The sequence below is a fragment of the Amblyomma maculatum genome, chromosome 6, assembly GCF_055883805.1.
Source record: "Amblyomma maculatum isolate TAMU_Amacu chromosome 6, ASM5588380v1, whole genome shotgun sequence".
Classification (NCBI taxonomy): domain Eukaryota; kingdom Metazoa; phylum Arthropoda; class Arachnida; order Ixodida; family Ixodidae; genus Amblyomma; species Amblyomma maculatum.
In genome coordinates, this window is record NC_139349.1 from 114,717,722 (window position 1) to 114,733,671 (window position 15,950).

At 47.1% G+C, this 15,950-nt stretch overlaps 1 protein-coding gene across 1 annotated transcript; it reads right to left on the bottom strand.

Moving 5' to 3' along the window:
- Nucleotides 1-243: 243 nt before the first annotated feature.
- Nucleotides 244-12,864, bottom strand: LOC146186628 (glycoprotein-N-acetylgalactosamine 3-beta-galactosyltransferase 1-like). The gene is made up of 4 exons (XM_084605714.1): nt 12,620-12,864; nt 10,647-10,987; nt 8,291-8,626; nt 244-597 (listed from the first exon to the last, which is right to left on the bottom strand). Exons 1-4 carry the CDS (start codon nt 12,834-12,836, stop codon nt 442-444), a joined length of 1,050 nt encoding a protein of 349 aa, XP_084461840.1. The 5' UTR covers nt 12,837-12,864; the 3' UTR covers nt 244-441.
- Nucleotides 12,865-15,950: the final 3,086 nt, after the last annotated feature.

Consider the following 15,950-nt stretch of genomic DNA (forward strand, 5'->3'; position numbering starts at 1 on the left):
CTCGTAGGGGCAGACAGGAATTAATATCAGGCACCTGTACACTACCTGTTCACCTGGCATTCTTCTGTGCCATAACGTCGCAGTAGTACCCAGTTATATCCTTGCTGCTATAATCGCGAGTAACTGTGTATCATCTATGTGATTGCAATCATGGTCCTTCATGCACGGATGCAGTGTGCTGTAAGCCCAAAGGGATTTAAGTGTGCAGTGCTAATCCTCGCAATTACTGCATTCTGCCACTTTTGCCTGAGATAGTGCGCGTCAGCTTTGAGTAATAGCGATTCCTAGCATAAGATGTTCTGCACTAGGGTCTTGAATCGAAAGCGCTGAACACTGGTTCAGGTGTTGAATATATTGCATGTAGAAAAATCAGTGTGACGCTGAAAAGCCAGCCTAATATATTTCGGGAAAATATAGCCGCCTGTAAGAATTTATCGAGGCTCATATTTCCGTTGGCGGCGGTGGGCGCCTACTATGAACGCGCCGGTCGGGCCCACCCAGAACTTGTGCGTGGTACAGGAAGAATTCGTACAGGTACATCGTAGGCGGCGTCATGTAGTGGAAGGCCACTGCCGTGTCGCTGCAGCAGTTTTTACCCTGCAAATATAGAGCATGAAGACTCTGTATTTAGTTCATGGTATTAAATTTGAAACCAGACATTGTCAACAAGGTGACCGGTATACAGATGCGGGTAAGTTTGACAGGTCTGATATATCGCACAGACGGAGACGTTGAGATTATGTATATAGTTTTCAGCTAAGAACCCATATAAAAAATTACTTTTTTAAATAAAATCTAACCAATTGTTTTAATACAAAGTGACATTAACTTTGTTCGTACCGCTTACATAAATATTTGGTCAAAACTAATGTTTGCCGTTTGAAACAGGGCTTTAAACGCAAGTACGTGAGTAGGAAAGTTGACGAGAACAAAAATGGTACTGGTGTTTTTAACCAGTTGACCTTAGCCAAGCCGTTTAATTTGGAACAAATGATACTTCAGGAAGATTGAAACTGCCATTAGATAGCACGCTCCATGCTTCCGAATGCATCGCTTTCACGTTGCTTTCATGCTGAACTTGGTGAAACGCTGCCAAATTAGCCCCTCCTTTGATGGAAACTACTTATGTATGGTTTCTTTTTCCCCTACCCAAAAGAACTTGGGCATTATATATTGTCGATGCTAGCAACTTAGAGCCCGCTTTAAGCCGACGCTGCGCATAAAAATGCTGCAGTAGCAGCAATTTCCATGCGTGATTGAAGCTTAGACTTTATTTAAATCACGGACGATTAATTAGCAGAGCACTAGCCATCCATGGGTAAACCACAATGCAGCGAATACCATTGACGTAGCCTGACTGCAGCCGTGGTTAGGCCATGCATTCGTAACCCATGGCCCTTGCTTGACCCGACCATGGTAGTAGCGTGTCAAAGTCATTCATACTCATTGGCCCGAGGTCCGGAGCCGAAGGTCGGCCGTTCTATATCATTGTTAACCTTTGACCTCGGGCTGAAGTGGGAGGCTTTGCTCTGCCTGATGAGTTTTTGATGGCCATATTGGCAATGGCCAGGCGCGGACGACTATAGGTTTGTCGCTTGGGGTTTGGTGATGCGCCAATGTTCACAAATGTCCGGTATTATGAACATGGACAAAAGAGGTGGGGCACAGCTTTCTTATCGCCAGGTTGTGGAAACTATGCGATCGCAGCGTTTTCTGCGCGTCCGGGTTAACGCCATCCTTAGTTAAGATACGGCTTAGGAATCACAGTTCCCTGTAGCTGATGGGGCACTTTTCTGGTTTTCATATTACACCCGATGACTTAGTGGGGCTCAGGACTATGCGAAGACTTTCCAGTTGGTCTTTCAAATTTGACGAGAAGATAACGATGTCGTCGATACATACCTGACAATATTTCCCACTTCAAATGTATCTACACAGCCTCCATGACGCGCTGTAGCGTTCCTGGTGCGGCGCACATGTAAAATAGCACAACCTTGAACTTGAACAGGCCGTCGGGAGTGACGAACGCGGTCTTCTCGTGATTTTTTTCCTCCATCTCTGTTTACCAGTAGCCGCTCTTAAGGTCAATCGATAACAAACTATTTTCGTTGCAGATCCAGTCGAGTGTGTCGTCGATGCGGGGGATGGAATGTACATTCGTTTTCACTAAGTTGTTCACGTGGCGGTAACTGAAGCATAAGCCGAGTGTGCAGTCTTCTCTACCAGAATGACTTGTGCCTCCCAGGGCCTGTTTAATGGCTGGATGACGTCATAAGGAAACTTATCCTCAACTACGTAGTCGCGGGTGGCCTGGCGTTCCCGCGGCGATGCACGGTAGGTTTCTGACGAAGAGATCGAACGTGTTCGTGCATGATCATATGGAGCTTTGGCACTGGAGTTTGTTATTACCTTCAACATTGACGGAAAACATTCGCTGGAGCTCTCAAGAGTGCGGTTCTGGTCTTAGAAGCTCCGGTTGGTGCTGGGGTAATGTCGATGCGTGGGCTGATTGCCTCGGTTGGTTGCTAGCCTTATATTTGGTTGGGGAGGGCGACTACTACACGGATCCCTGCAGGTCGTAAAGAAAAACGATCGTTTTGCCCTTGTTGTCGTGCCGGTATCCTTCAGTGAAGTTCTTGACCCTAACCCATGCTTGGTCATGCCAGAAGTGTCTCTGGCCCCCACGAATACTTCTATACTTGATGTGGGCGTTGTGATATAGTATTCTTTGTCGAGGACATTTTGAGCAACAGGACGCGTTGCAGTTGCCGTATTAGAAAGTTTGTCGAGCTTTGAGCGAAAGTTGTTGGTAGTCGTAGTAGCACCGCCACAGGACTATGTCCCAAGCAGCCAACCTATGGTCAGCCTGCGCTCGGCCCTTGCTAATATTGCCAGCTAAAACTCATCGGCCCGAGATCGGCCGCTCACTCCGCCCGAGTTCGGGGATTGACAAAGACATTAGAACGGCCGATCGTCGGGAATAGACCTCGAGCCGACATAGATGGCCGACTTGGCCAGCCTACTGCCGCGGTCGGCTCATGCTTTGGCAATGGCTTACCCACGCGTGGCCCAACCACGGCCGCTGTCTGGTCACGTCGGCGGTACTTCCTGCCCTGTGGTGTATCCGTACCTGGCAAATGGTCTACTCGTTTGGCCCGTGGTTTACCAATGCAACGCGCACAGCTCGATTGTGCATAGAAACTGTTGTGACAGCAGTTTAATGCGCAGCTTCTGCTGGATGCGGGAATTGAATTGTGGAATCGACAAAATATATTGACGAAGTCATTCGAGTGGGTGAAAAGTACCCCATACGTGTCTAGCTGAAAAAGGGCTGCACACCAACAAAGGCATAATTAAAATGAAATTTTATTGAGTGTTTTGCTTTAAAAAATCAAAACAGGACCAAACATTTTGTAATTGGAAAGTAGAACTTTCATGCCAAATTACTATGTTTGTGAGGCTTCACGTTAATTTATTCCGGATTTCAGTCTAAAGGCTGAGTTGAAGATATTAACTTTCTTTGCTCCTTGGACCCATTTTCTCATTCTTTTGCTGTTACGAGCTATCGCCTGACTGCTGTCGTCGCGGTATTCACAAATAGGACCTCACTCAGGAGGGCGTTCTCCCTGTTCATGCTTCCTGGAAAATAGATGACAGAATAAAGCCTGTCATTCTGTATACATAGAAGAACAATTGTACAGCCTGGTAATAGTGATAAAAGGCTGTCAGGCGATTATTATAACTATCCTTGGTGTAATCAGTGCTGAGGTTCGCTGTTGTAGTCATCGAATGATATTTGAAATAAATTGAAATATCGGGTGCATTACTTTTTACACGCATGCAAAAAAGAAATTTCAGGCGCAGGAGAAGGAAGCGAGTTAAATATTGGCAGCAGCTAGTTTGAGTGCCAGAAGAAAGTTTTTGCTCAAAATTCTAAACTGACATTATCAACCTAAATTGCTAAACATTTACTGTAGACAATAAATGAGAATAGCTACGCTGAACACCATTTCAACAGACCTGTGCTCTATTATTTGCGATAAAGAACTCTCACGTGTGCGATTTTTACTATATAAAGAAAACCCCGAAACTACAAATATCACGTTGCCACATAATTCAAATGCGGAATCGGCTCGACGGCCCGGTGGAGCTATAGAGCTATAGATTGGCCATGGTTTCTTCGCCCGTGTCACCACCATTGAACACGAGTATATTTCCTTATTTTGGTAACGACTGACAAATAATGCTCCTCTCATTTATACGCTCAGAGCTTTGTAGTGTTTGTCGCCATTGGAATGAAAGGCGCGCGCGTTCTAACTTGCGCCTTGACGGCGCCAAAACGCTGATGCGAAGCCACCAACGCAAGCATATCAGCCTACGCTGGATGTGGGCCATCCAGTTAGGGTTGCAGGTTGTTTCATTCGCGGAAATCATGGTTCAGAGCAGAAAAATTGAGGTGCGCGAATGAGCTGGTAGTTTTTTTTTTTATTTTCATATTGCGGAATTTTCTTATTGCGAGGTTTCCTTAACTAAAATAATGAAAAAGCTGTTTCTGAGTTACTCTCACACTTTGTAAATCAAATTTATTGCGAAGCTTACTACCAGGCCATTCTTTATCTCTCCTTGTAATGTCCACTTTCGTTCTGAAACCTTTCTCCGAGTTTATTCTTAGTTCTTAAAGACTTACCCTGCCCGTATTCGTCGTGCTGTATCTCTATTTGAGAGAATAACCGCCACGCGAACTCTCCTTACATATTATGCACTGCCAACGCGAGCAGTTTGTGCGTTGAGGTACTCTTGGGTAGCCCTACTTTTTTTATGCATGAGCTAATGAGTCCGTCTATCCTGACTTTTTCCGTTGCTTTGATATCCAAGTATGAAATCGTATAACTAACTCTGCTAATCACGCACGCTTTTATTAGTGTCATGAGTGTTCTCTCTTTCAGTACTCTGCTCTTTACTGATATACGCTTAATAAGGACAAAAGGATATAATAAGGACAAAAGTCTGTATTGCGTAATGCTCGAGCTATTTTAGGACAACTCTTTGTACCCATTCGCTACTAGGATCAACTCTAATATTTCAATCTGTTCACCTTCGGTACTTCATAACTACCACCTCAATCTTTGTTTGTCGATGTTTTGCATCCGTGGTGTTTTGGATTCTACACAAAAGTTGACCCCGAGAATGACCTGACGCGTCACTTATTTGGGATTGTTGGGTGCCAACTACAACAGAAACGGTTGCTAGTAGAAATTTTTGTATAGAAAGGCGAAGAAGACCTTCGCCTTTGAAGAGCTGACGAGCAATTTCACCAAGGGCTATTCAAGCAGCTTTACGCAACGGCTTTTTTATGCTTGTGGCTACTGTGCTTTAAAAAAAAACGCTAATCCGAGTCCAGTAGCCATTTTGCACCAAATAGTTAGGTTTTAGGTGTGCTAAATAATTATGGTCACATAAAGGAGCCCATATCAGGTTGCAAAACAAGTTGAACTTTTCGAGGAAAATATTACTACACCACTACAGGAGTTAAATATTTGTGTTGCAGTTTCTTGAAATTAAAAATTTGGAGCCCTAGTATACGCACAAGAAAATTCGCATCACTATTGACATGTTTCAATATTTAACTATTAAAACATCATCTAGCGCTTTTTGTTATTGCAGTACTTCAAAAAACATTTGCAGACATTGCTTGAACAGCTGTATTAGAGAATTAAATAAATGCTTTTATCCTTAAAGAATTGCCGGTTAATAGGGCTGGCAGAAATTATGATAGTATAGTCATCGCTGATCATGGAGACGTTGTAAACCACGGAAACATAAATAATGATAAGAAAATACCATTTTGTAGCGAAAGCTACACTTCCCACGAACTTGGATATCGCTGTGGCGGTGCTCCGAGGAGGCACAGAGACCGACCTTGTGCCATTGCCTAGCAACCACCGTAGCTGACGGACGCCGCGCGCTCGCCGCGTCATCTGGCATGACGCCTCACCGAAACCCTCACCGCGAAGCGGTCGCCGCTTTGTATGACGTAACACCGCTTACTTTGTCGTTGCGCTCGCCTCCGCGCGCTTCGCCAGCTGTGTCGCATGCCTGATAACATATCGGAGGATTCAAAAGGAGCTCGCATGCGCCGCAACCACAGTTGAGGCGGAAGTATGGACGGCGACAAGTCTGCTAAGCAGGAGGAGGCCCATAATCGACATCGCAGCGATTTTAAAAGCAAACGTATCGCCCAGGAAACAGAGGAATAGCGCACCGAACGGCTGGCGAAACCCACGCTTAACCAACCTATGCCTTCATTTTCAATACGTCTATCCTGGCATAACAATACTAAGCCACTGCCTAGTTTTCATGTTGAAATTCTGTTTAGTGAATCTAAATGTAGGTGTTTATTCAGGTCCTACAAACCAAACCAAACCAAACGATTGCTCCACAGAAGTTCAGTTACGATGCCGGAAATCTGCTAAGCTCATTCATATGGTTTAAATATGTCTCTTTAACTCATGGTTCTCACTTCGCTGCTAAATACATTCATTTTATGAATACCCGTTACACTTTAACTTCCCAAGTAGCACACAACATGTGGCCCTCCTATGGACTGTATGGGCAAGTTGGGCTGGGGCAACCACAATAACACCCATGAGGGCCCTCTTTAGGGTTACAGCGGGCAAGCCCGATTTGGGCTTGCCCCTACATTTTGCATACGGGCATCATATAAACGTGACAAGAGCTGAATACATATTCCCATGTATGGCCCTCAAACGTCCCGCTTTCAAAATTTAAGGGCCGATGCAAAGCAAATTTCAGATTTGTGTAGAAATATCCTGGGCTAATCTAAATGGGGCTCCCACTCAAAAACCCAATAGGTCCCGCATGAGCCGTGGCGGGGATAAAAACGAGATGCCTGCACTTTGCCTACGTGGGACCCTTGAGGGGTACTGGAGGGAAAGTTAGACGGAAATGTGGAGTTCATGCAGAAAATTCCCGGGCTGCCCCAAATGGGGCTGCCCGCTAAACACCTAGATAGTTTCCGCATGGCCTGTAGCGGGGCTGAAAGATGCTCATACCCACTTGTGCCCACATCAGCACCTTGCGGTGCACTATAGGGCACATGAGATGAACACATAGCCTAAAGCAAATAGACGGTAGGCTAGCCCGAAAAGGGCTGCCCACTCAACAGCCGAATAGGAGCCGCATGGTTTGCGGCCGGGCTGAAAAGCAAGCACGCCTCCACGCTGCCCACCCGGGTCTTTCTTGGGGTACTTGCGGGCGAACGCAACGTATATTCGTATTCTACATGCGATAAAAATAAAGTGAACCCAAATGAGGTGCCCATGAAAGGCCGAAGTGGGCCCCAGATTGACCGTAGGCGGGCCTACTGTTTCCAAACTTCTCCATCCTATTTTTAAAGGGCCATGTTATTCTTGTAATTCATATTATGCCAGCCGCTATTTCTCTTTTCTGGAGGTTTCATATAACTGTCCTGAGCATATTCATTCAGTGACTAGAGGCATTGTTATTTTGTTTACTCTGACACTAACGTCAATAATCTATATTGCCAGAAAATAAGCAGCAGTAGCTGCTCCACTTGACGAATATGTACCGAACTACCTCATAATCTTCCCTGCGCCATGATTGTTCGACACACAGCGCCAAATCATTATTCAGACCAACCTTTCGGGGGCGATGTGGGCCAGACCACATTATTATAGTATTGGGAATAAGTTTCATATATCTTGCTGAGTATAGAATACAAGGTCAAGAAATTGTGTTCAATGTTTGACACTCTATGATTCATGGAACTAGGGCAGCCCTAAAAATGCCAGATTCAACCCATGAGGGTTACACGTGTGTAAAGTTCGCGCCGGTAGAATTCGGGTATTGGAGGGATTAACCGTCATGAAAATTAAAACCTGGATCAACGAGGTGGCGCCCGCCTGTGCAAACGTAGGGCCCATTAATGATTTTGGTATGCTGCTCACATTCGGCTATGTGGGAATTATGCGGGCAGCCCTATTTGGGCTGCCCGCACGGATACAAATTGGGACCAATAGCGGTAAATTTTCGCAATTCACTCGGTGCCCCTCTGGGCACGAGTTGCAAATCCCGCATGGGGCTCATGTAGGGGCCCCCATGGAATCAGCGTGAGCCCCCATCTCTTAGACCACTTTGTGCTGCTTTGGTTAGCATGTTCGACCGAGCGTGGGTGTGGAGCAAAGCTTTCGCTGCTGCAGTGCACAAGACCTATTTATTTGCCACAACTACCATGAATACGGGCACTTACCGGTCGTATGGGGTACATGGAGTAGCGCCATATCCACCAGTGCTTCGGTAGGGCATTGGGCGCCAAGAAGTAGTCAACTCTTAGCGGAAAGAAGCGGTTTCGTCCCAGCACATCGCGCGTCTCTCCACGGATTGCTCCCACCTTCGCCAAGCATCTGCCCAGCTCGGCGTCCTCGGGTGAGCGTGCGTCTGGTCGGCACAGTCCCTGCATTAGACCCTCCTCGACGAAGCGGCGCAAAGCCTCGCGACTGAGAACGTATCCCGCGCCGCCGCTCATGTAGCCACCGGGCACAATCTTGCGGAAAGGGTAGCCGAAGTACAGCGGCTTCGAGGGATCCTTGTCCAATAGGAAGAACCTGTCGTGACATGGCGCCGTAGGATAAAAAAAGCATTTGACGCAAATTAAAACGTTTCTTTTCTCATATTTGAAAAGGCTCTATTGCGCCTCGTAAAACGCTACATTAATAAACACAGCGGTGATAATAAAGAAAATAAAGCCTGTTCCATGATTTGCAACAATTATGCAGAGCATTTGACAAGATTTGAGTGATTCAATCTCTGTCTCTGTCTCGCAGGGAATTCGTGTCATTCGCAGCATTGCGAACAAACATAGGGGCATGCGGGAGTCTTAGATACGACGTCTGACTTAGGAGTTTGTTATGCGTCGTGTAAACTGTACCCTCCCCAACCTCTAGCTTAGCTGCCAGGAACGAGAGCACTTTGATTCTCTTACTAGACAAGCATACAAGGCGACCATTCACCTCCCCCACAGGCGCCCCACCTACAAACTGCTGGTATTAGAGTCTGCAACACTGTAACGGAGGTCACAGAAGCTCGCTTCTCAGTACGAGCACCTCAACCCCACCCATACAGGATGTCACATACTCGACAGGGCATGAATAAGCATCGAAACGACCATCACAAAGAAAGCTCAGCTTTCGCCTCATATCCACAGTAAGCTCATCGTTACCCTTACTCTTAAGATGCTTCAAGGGTACCAGGTTACCGCAGGAACAGGGCTAAATGCCTTGCAAAAACGTATTTTACAGATCGCATAGCTTTCAACGTGGGTGTGGCGAATTCCCTGAACGCGATGCTGTTTCGCTAGCCAGTGAACCTTTGTGAAAAGCTTTTGGTTATGCACTCAATTTCCATCAGATCTGAAGAATCTCGGGAGGCGCCGAAAGCCTACATATCTGCAGGAATTATATTCAAAGACTCTTCGTGCCACAGGTGTTATAATCGAAGATCTGTTGACGGCGCCTCCCTTAGCCTGATTCGCTTTGGAATGATTAACACCATAAACAAAACCCCCTAAAGGAGAATTGACTTGCCCTAACAACTTTTATTTTCCATTTGACGATTGAATATTAGCACGAAATACTTCCTTACAATAAAAATTATATGCAAAACAGCGTAAATAATTCTGGAATGTTCGCACCCTGAATACTGGGATGCAGATCCTTCGCACTACAGCAAGGTGTCCCTAGAAACGAACGCTGCAGTATTTGCTGGCGCACAACTTTAGACAGCATTTTATCGTGAGAAACGCTAACGTTCTTGTTATCACACCTTACAGAGGTACAAAAAGCACTCTTAGCGAAACGACTAGACCCCGTCAACACCGTTCAGACATTTCATATAGCGCTAGAACTGTGTAGGAGTGCATGGTGCAGCGAAAAGACATCGGGGTTATTGATATCATATCAGCTTGTTCTTCAAAGTCAGTGACATTTGCCGCAGTAATTCCTTGCGCGGTAGAGTATGTGAAGAAAGCGCGCATATTAAACCGTTACAGTATATTCCTTCACACGCCATGCTTTACTTGGTAATGAATCGCTAGCTTCGACTTTTTTAAAACGGCGTATGTCAGCAATGCGGCCACATCAATAGACTGCTTTTAGCTCAGAGGGTAATAAATGATGCGCCTGTTGGCTCCTGGCAGCATTTTAAAAAGTTTCCTTGCATTCGTCGGCTACTTATTGTCGCACGGTGCAGACGCTCTCACACATTTAGATACTGCGGTCGATGCTACTCGAAAGCACTGTGAACCGACAAGTGGAAAAGATGCAATTATATCAGCATGCGAGGAGAGCGGGTTCCCAAAACAAGAGTCATACACTGGTTGTTGCCCGAATAACCAATAGCGCGTTCTAAGCCAAACAAAGCTTGTGACCACTGCAGTGTCCTGTTTTCCTCTATAGGAATGTTTTCTTTGTCAGAATTTGGTCGTAGCCCGAATAACCGGTAGCGCTTTCTAAAACTAACAAAATTGAAACCATTTCTCTGGGGTCCTCTTTTCTTTTATACGAATGTGTTCTTTGGAACAGACGAGTCGCCGGCAGCAAAATGGTTACGCAAAAAACCGTTAGCACTTGCCTCATATTTTCCATGATGGCGTAGGTGTCGTCGTCCGCCTTGAAGAACCACTCATAATCAGCGAGGTGTTTCGCGTGTAGCTCAACGAGCGCCGCCTTCGTCTTGGCCCAGAGGGCGTCGCGGCGCTCTGCTACGCTGAGTTCGACTGCATCGCCCTGGCGACTGCTGCTCATGAGAAGCATGCGATTGCAGCGGTGTCCCCACGTAGAGACCACATGGCGCGCCCGGCTGGAGACAGTATTTGGGCTCGTCAACAGCCAGCACAGCACTCGCACGCGTTCGCGAAGCAGTTTGGCGACACCACGATGTAGTGCGGCCGCTGCGGAGAAAGCGATGAGATGGTCTGTATGCTATAACACATTTGGAATGTTTGCACAATAGGGTGCGTACATTATTTCCACAGCCTAATAAATAGATACAAAAGTGCTTAGTTTCGTGCCACTGAGGCTACCTGATGATAAAACTTTGCAGAACTACTATAAGCAAGCCAGCCTTCGCTGCTGTTGTGTAGGTTTTGTAGCTGACATAGCCTGTCAACAAAGGTTAGTTTGACGCTGCGGCTATACACGTGGTTTGTTAGTGTCCAAGCGCCATTCTCAGCACATGGAAAAGACAGTGATGGCCAGTGTCACATAAGAGTTGGATAAGGGTGGATAAGAGTTTAGACTTCATAAAAAACAGTCACTTTCAGTCATTGGAGTTTCGCTAATGTCTATGAGCTACCTTCATGCTCCGCCTTTAGGGTTTGACATGGTAGCGTTTAATTTATACCTCTATATAAAAAAGATTGTTAGTATGATGCACTACCAAACTAACCCATTCTCCAGCTACCTATCTCATGCGACTACGCAAAAACAAAGCTCACCTATAGGCAAGACGCACGAACGTACGAAAGTACGAGCGTTTTCGAGTGTAGCGGACATGGCTCAGCATCCTAGAGTACTGGAAAATTGATTCTTATATCCTCCCATCTCCAATAAGGAACCCAAATTGGCAGCTCCTCTCAACTTTCTCACATCACGTGATCTCGTTAACTCACCCTAAACATTAAAGAAAATATGCTTGCCACGTCAGCTGCCAGCTACGACCTGCCAGCGTCATGCCCGTGAGTGTTCACTCACACCACCGACGCAAACGAGGGATTTTATGGTTAACTAGGCTGTAGCGTTATCGCGCTAATGAACGGTTTAGAACCCCTCGCCTCATGCAATTTGAGCGCCGATGCAATGCTCGTTCAAACGAAGAGCGTAAATTCTGAAATGATCGTTTCTTTCAGCCGTTCTATTTGGCAGAAGAAAGACAACAGAACCCCGTAAGCAGATTCAGCACTGAAAGATCCAGTTGTCGCACTCTATTGTTTGAGTAATGCCATAACAAGACAAATAAAACAGTATCAACACTTATGATTGTAAGATCGTTACGAAGGCAAATAATGATGGTTCTCTTGCTCTAAATGAAACTGAAATATTCCAATTCAAAGAGTTTATACGCGATCCTGTCTACACCGCCTTCCCCCACTAGTATCCCGAAGGTAGACCTTGCTAGTCAATTAGAACGGCTGTATTCAAAGCTAGAGTGCTTCACTCAGAAAACATAATATGCGATGTAATCTTAAAATTCCATACCATGCCTCCTTCTCTCCTAGAAAAAGTGTTGACCTTGTAAACCTGAAGGTTGAAGTCTTAGAACAATTTACATCCCTCATACTGTGCAATGAGTGGCAGGCATAAAGATTCTACCATCAGCATCAATATCTTGAAGAGCACTGTTACTGACAGGAGGTCAGAGAATGCGAGGAAATTACATCGATTTACAATACTGCTTGCAAACATATAAAGCATCGAAATCAATGCCTTATAGATCTCTTTGAAAGGAACATGATATGAAAAGAACATGATATGAAGGGTAATTACGCACAGTGGAAAAGAAAATGGTTAAACTGGGCACGTACCTTGTGCCGTGTTGTTCATGTCATACAGGATAGGAGTGCGGTGTCTGCTGACGAACGGCACAGTCCGCCGTGGTAGAGGCGCTGCGTTGTGGGATTCCAGCGAAGGTGCATAGCAGGACAGAGCAAAGCCCAGTACAAGGCAGAGCAAGAAGGGAATGCTACCGTCCGGGACAACGCGCAGCACCTCACGACAGCACCAACAGCAACAGCTCGGCATCCGCAGTACTTTTAGCAGTCGACCACGTGGCTTTCTAAAAAAATCCAGACACATTTAATTACTTAATCATGGAATATCGGCAGCAACAAGACGTTTTGACAGGATTGTGTTTCCTATGTCTTGAAGGCTCCGCCTTCTAGAATACGGGTTCGTGAGCGATGGTCTCGCCCGACGAGTGAAAACCAAGTCTTTCTTAAAAACACCGGTTTATTCCGGATCAACAGAAAATTATAAAATAGAAAAGAAACAGCATTGGTCAAAACTGCGCTGGAGACATGCCGTCGAAGTTCGCGACAATGGACTATGCAGGATAAAACGGAACAAGGGGCAGGGCTTCACCGCGACAACACAAAACACACTGCGGCGCGGATAGGGCGAGTAATAGGGCCAAAGCGTTGATCACGGTACAAAAACATTGCTGCTCGCGTGGCAGCACTCACGCTAACACTCCTAAGGCTTCCTTGAAGGCGCCGCTTCCGTCTTCGCCTCGCAAGACTCCGCTCCGTCGTCCGTGTACATCCCGCCGGCTTGGGACGCTGCCACGCCGCCCTTCTCTGGCCGGCCGCCCGACGAAAAAAGCCCCGAGCCCTGCTTCCAACGCGCTTATCTACCCTCTGTCTCGCGCCGATAACATGCCGCCCCCGCTCCGGGCAGCTCGCTCATGCGTACTCGCGCTGCCCGGGCGGACACCAACACAAACAGAAAAAAGCGCGCGCGGTTCGAAACGCTAAAAGGGGCTGTGGGGCCCCACAGTCTCTATCATTAAACGTTATTTCGCTTTGTTAATTTCGCGCCCATGCTTCCAGGCACCACATTGCAAGTGGTGCCCAGAGGTGATCTTCTTAAAGGAATGCTTTCATTGGCGATGACATTTGATACAAATCGCACTTTGTAATATCAGTGAAGCAGTTTGACTCGGCCTTAACATTCTTAATGTTCTCAGCAAGAACAACATAAAAATACAAGATCTCTGAAATCATTCTATTGCAATTTCATATCGGTTTCTTGCTCAGTTTTGTTGTACTTACCGCCTCTGTGCTTCCACATATTCCTCTCTTCCTATGACATCTAAGTCCGTTGATGCGTACTGCCGCTGTCGTCTGGCCTGCTGTTCTTTCATCGCAGATGACGATTCTCTTCAAGAGACAACCAGGATGGCCCCGCGCTACCTCGATACTAACCCGAGAAACAGAGCCACAGCCCGAAGTAGTCAAGTGGGTCTAGCAGTGATTGCAAGGCCAGCAAGCTCTGCTATGCCCTAAGCGCCGCAGCTTTGGAGCATCAGAATCTTTGGTTAGCTTCTGAACGGCTTTTGCACATGTCAAGCGTTCCCCATCACATTTCTTCTCCCTTAATATGCGTCGCAGCTTGACCAGGAGAATAAATCCCGGCAAGTTCCCAGTGCTTTTTACTTTTATTTTTTCATTCAATTTGGATTTCTCGGTTAGAATGGTCAAGGACAACATCGCCGACATCGGCTTCTCTTGAACCCGGGACCCTTACGCTACCCTCCAACGAAACTGCGCTGCTTACCCTCTGATTACTAGATGAGCGCCCTAAACAACCATGCCACGCAGGTGGTAGTGGTGAAAACGTTTACTGCCAGAAAATGTAGAGGGGGCAAACCGTCCTTCTTTACATGGCATGATGCAATCTTAAGAGGCCGCCCTTACATAAGCAAGGGACAGACCTTGGAGGGCTGTCCGACTCAGGGCGTTGGTGACGACCCAGCGCTGCTCTGGAGCAGTGGAGCTGGTCAGGACAGTCTCCCAATTGCACTCCGTTGTGGTTGGGGAGGAGGGGTGTGAGAAAGAGGCATGGGAAGAGGACGTGAAGAGTCTCCAAGTCTCCCGCAGTGTTTAGAGGAGGAGAGGAACTGATCGGGATAGGGTGCATGAAGGAGAATAGGGTAGGGAGCAGTGTGCGTAAAAATGCCGACTATATCGGTAGTAGCTAAGGATATATCTGTGAAGGTGAGACGACGCTCTTGGGCTGGCGTAGGGAGTTGGCCTGCTGCCCTAAAATGGAGACCTCGGGCGAGGGAGTAGACCTCCTCCTTACCCGGAAGACCTGCGTGTGATGGGGTGGGTCCAGAGGAAGGCTAGAAGGTGGGTAGTGGACCAAAAGAGCGTAGAATCCGAACTGCGGTGCGGGATACCAGACCATTGGCAAAATTGCATAGTGCGGATGTTGAGTAATAGGGAATTTTGAGAACAGAGGTGGAGATGAGAGCGAGCTCAGTGGCTGCTTCCTCTGTAATTTCGGAGGAGTCTGGGGTAATTGAAGCTGGCGTAATAGTTTCATGATTGCTAGCAATGGCGAGGACCATGCGTGAGCCCGACGAGTACTCTGCCATATCGACGTATGCTACATCGAAACTGTCATCGCACTCCTCGTGGAGGGCTTTGGCGCGGGCTGCTCTGCGTTCTCCGTCATGCTCAGAGTACAGGTGCCTAAGGATAGGAGAGATGATGTCATGGTAACATAGGTCTGTAGGTAGGGGGTCCCCTGGGTAGGCTGGGTGATCGTGGTCAGGCCTAGCTGAGAGAGCCGAGTACGTCCTGCCGCGCTACCCGCCAGTAGAGTCAGCTGTGCAGTTATGGTGGCTTCTGCCAGCTCCTAAAATGTGTTGTGTGTACCGATGTTGAGGAGCCGGGGAGTAGACGTGCTGGGAGGCAGGCGGAAGAAAACCTTTGTTCAGCTTGTGAGGAGCGCGTTGATGCATTGCCCCGCTTTTTTTGCTTTAATGCAGAGAAATTCGTACGCCGTGCGGTTCATGACGCAGGCTTGGATGAGGCGGAGTGTGTTCCATTTTTGCAGACCTGCATGCTAGTTCACTACACGGCGGATGAGACGAGTGGCTTTATGGGTTTATGCCTAGAGAACCTGTATGGTGTCACTGCGCGCGCCGTGAAAATGAAGGATGAATCCCAAGGTGTGAATCTTGGACACTGGGGGAATAGGGTGATTAGCTAGCATGAGTGAGATGGGAGGTTTGGTGGGATCGTGCGGCCTGGGGCGGTAGAGGAAGAATTCTGATTCGGAAGGGAAGGACGTTGAGCCTCGCGCGCGAGCGTATGAGTGAATGATGTTGAGGGCCGTTTTTAGGTTGTG

Coding starts and splice junctions, on each gene's coding strand:
- LOC146186628 (XM_084605714.1), bottom strand. CDS start 12,836: ATGCCGAGCTGTTGCTGTTGGTGCTGTCGTGAGGTGCTGCGCGTTGTC. Junction 10,988..12,619: donor CATGAACAACACGGCACAAG/GTACGTGCCCAG, acceptor CTTTCTCCGCAG/CGGCCGCACTACATCGTGGT. Junction 598..8,290: donor CCATGTACCCCATACGACCG/GTAAGTGCCCGT, acceptor CTATATTTGCAG/GGTAAAAACTGCTGCAGCGA.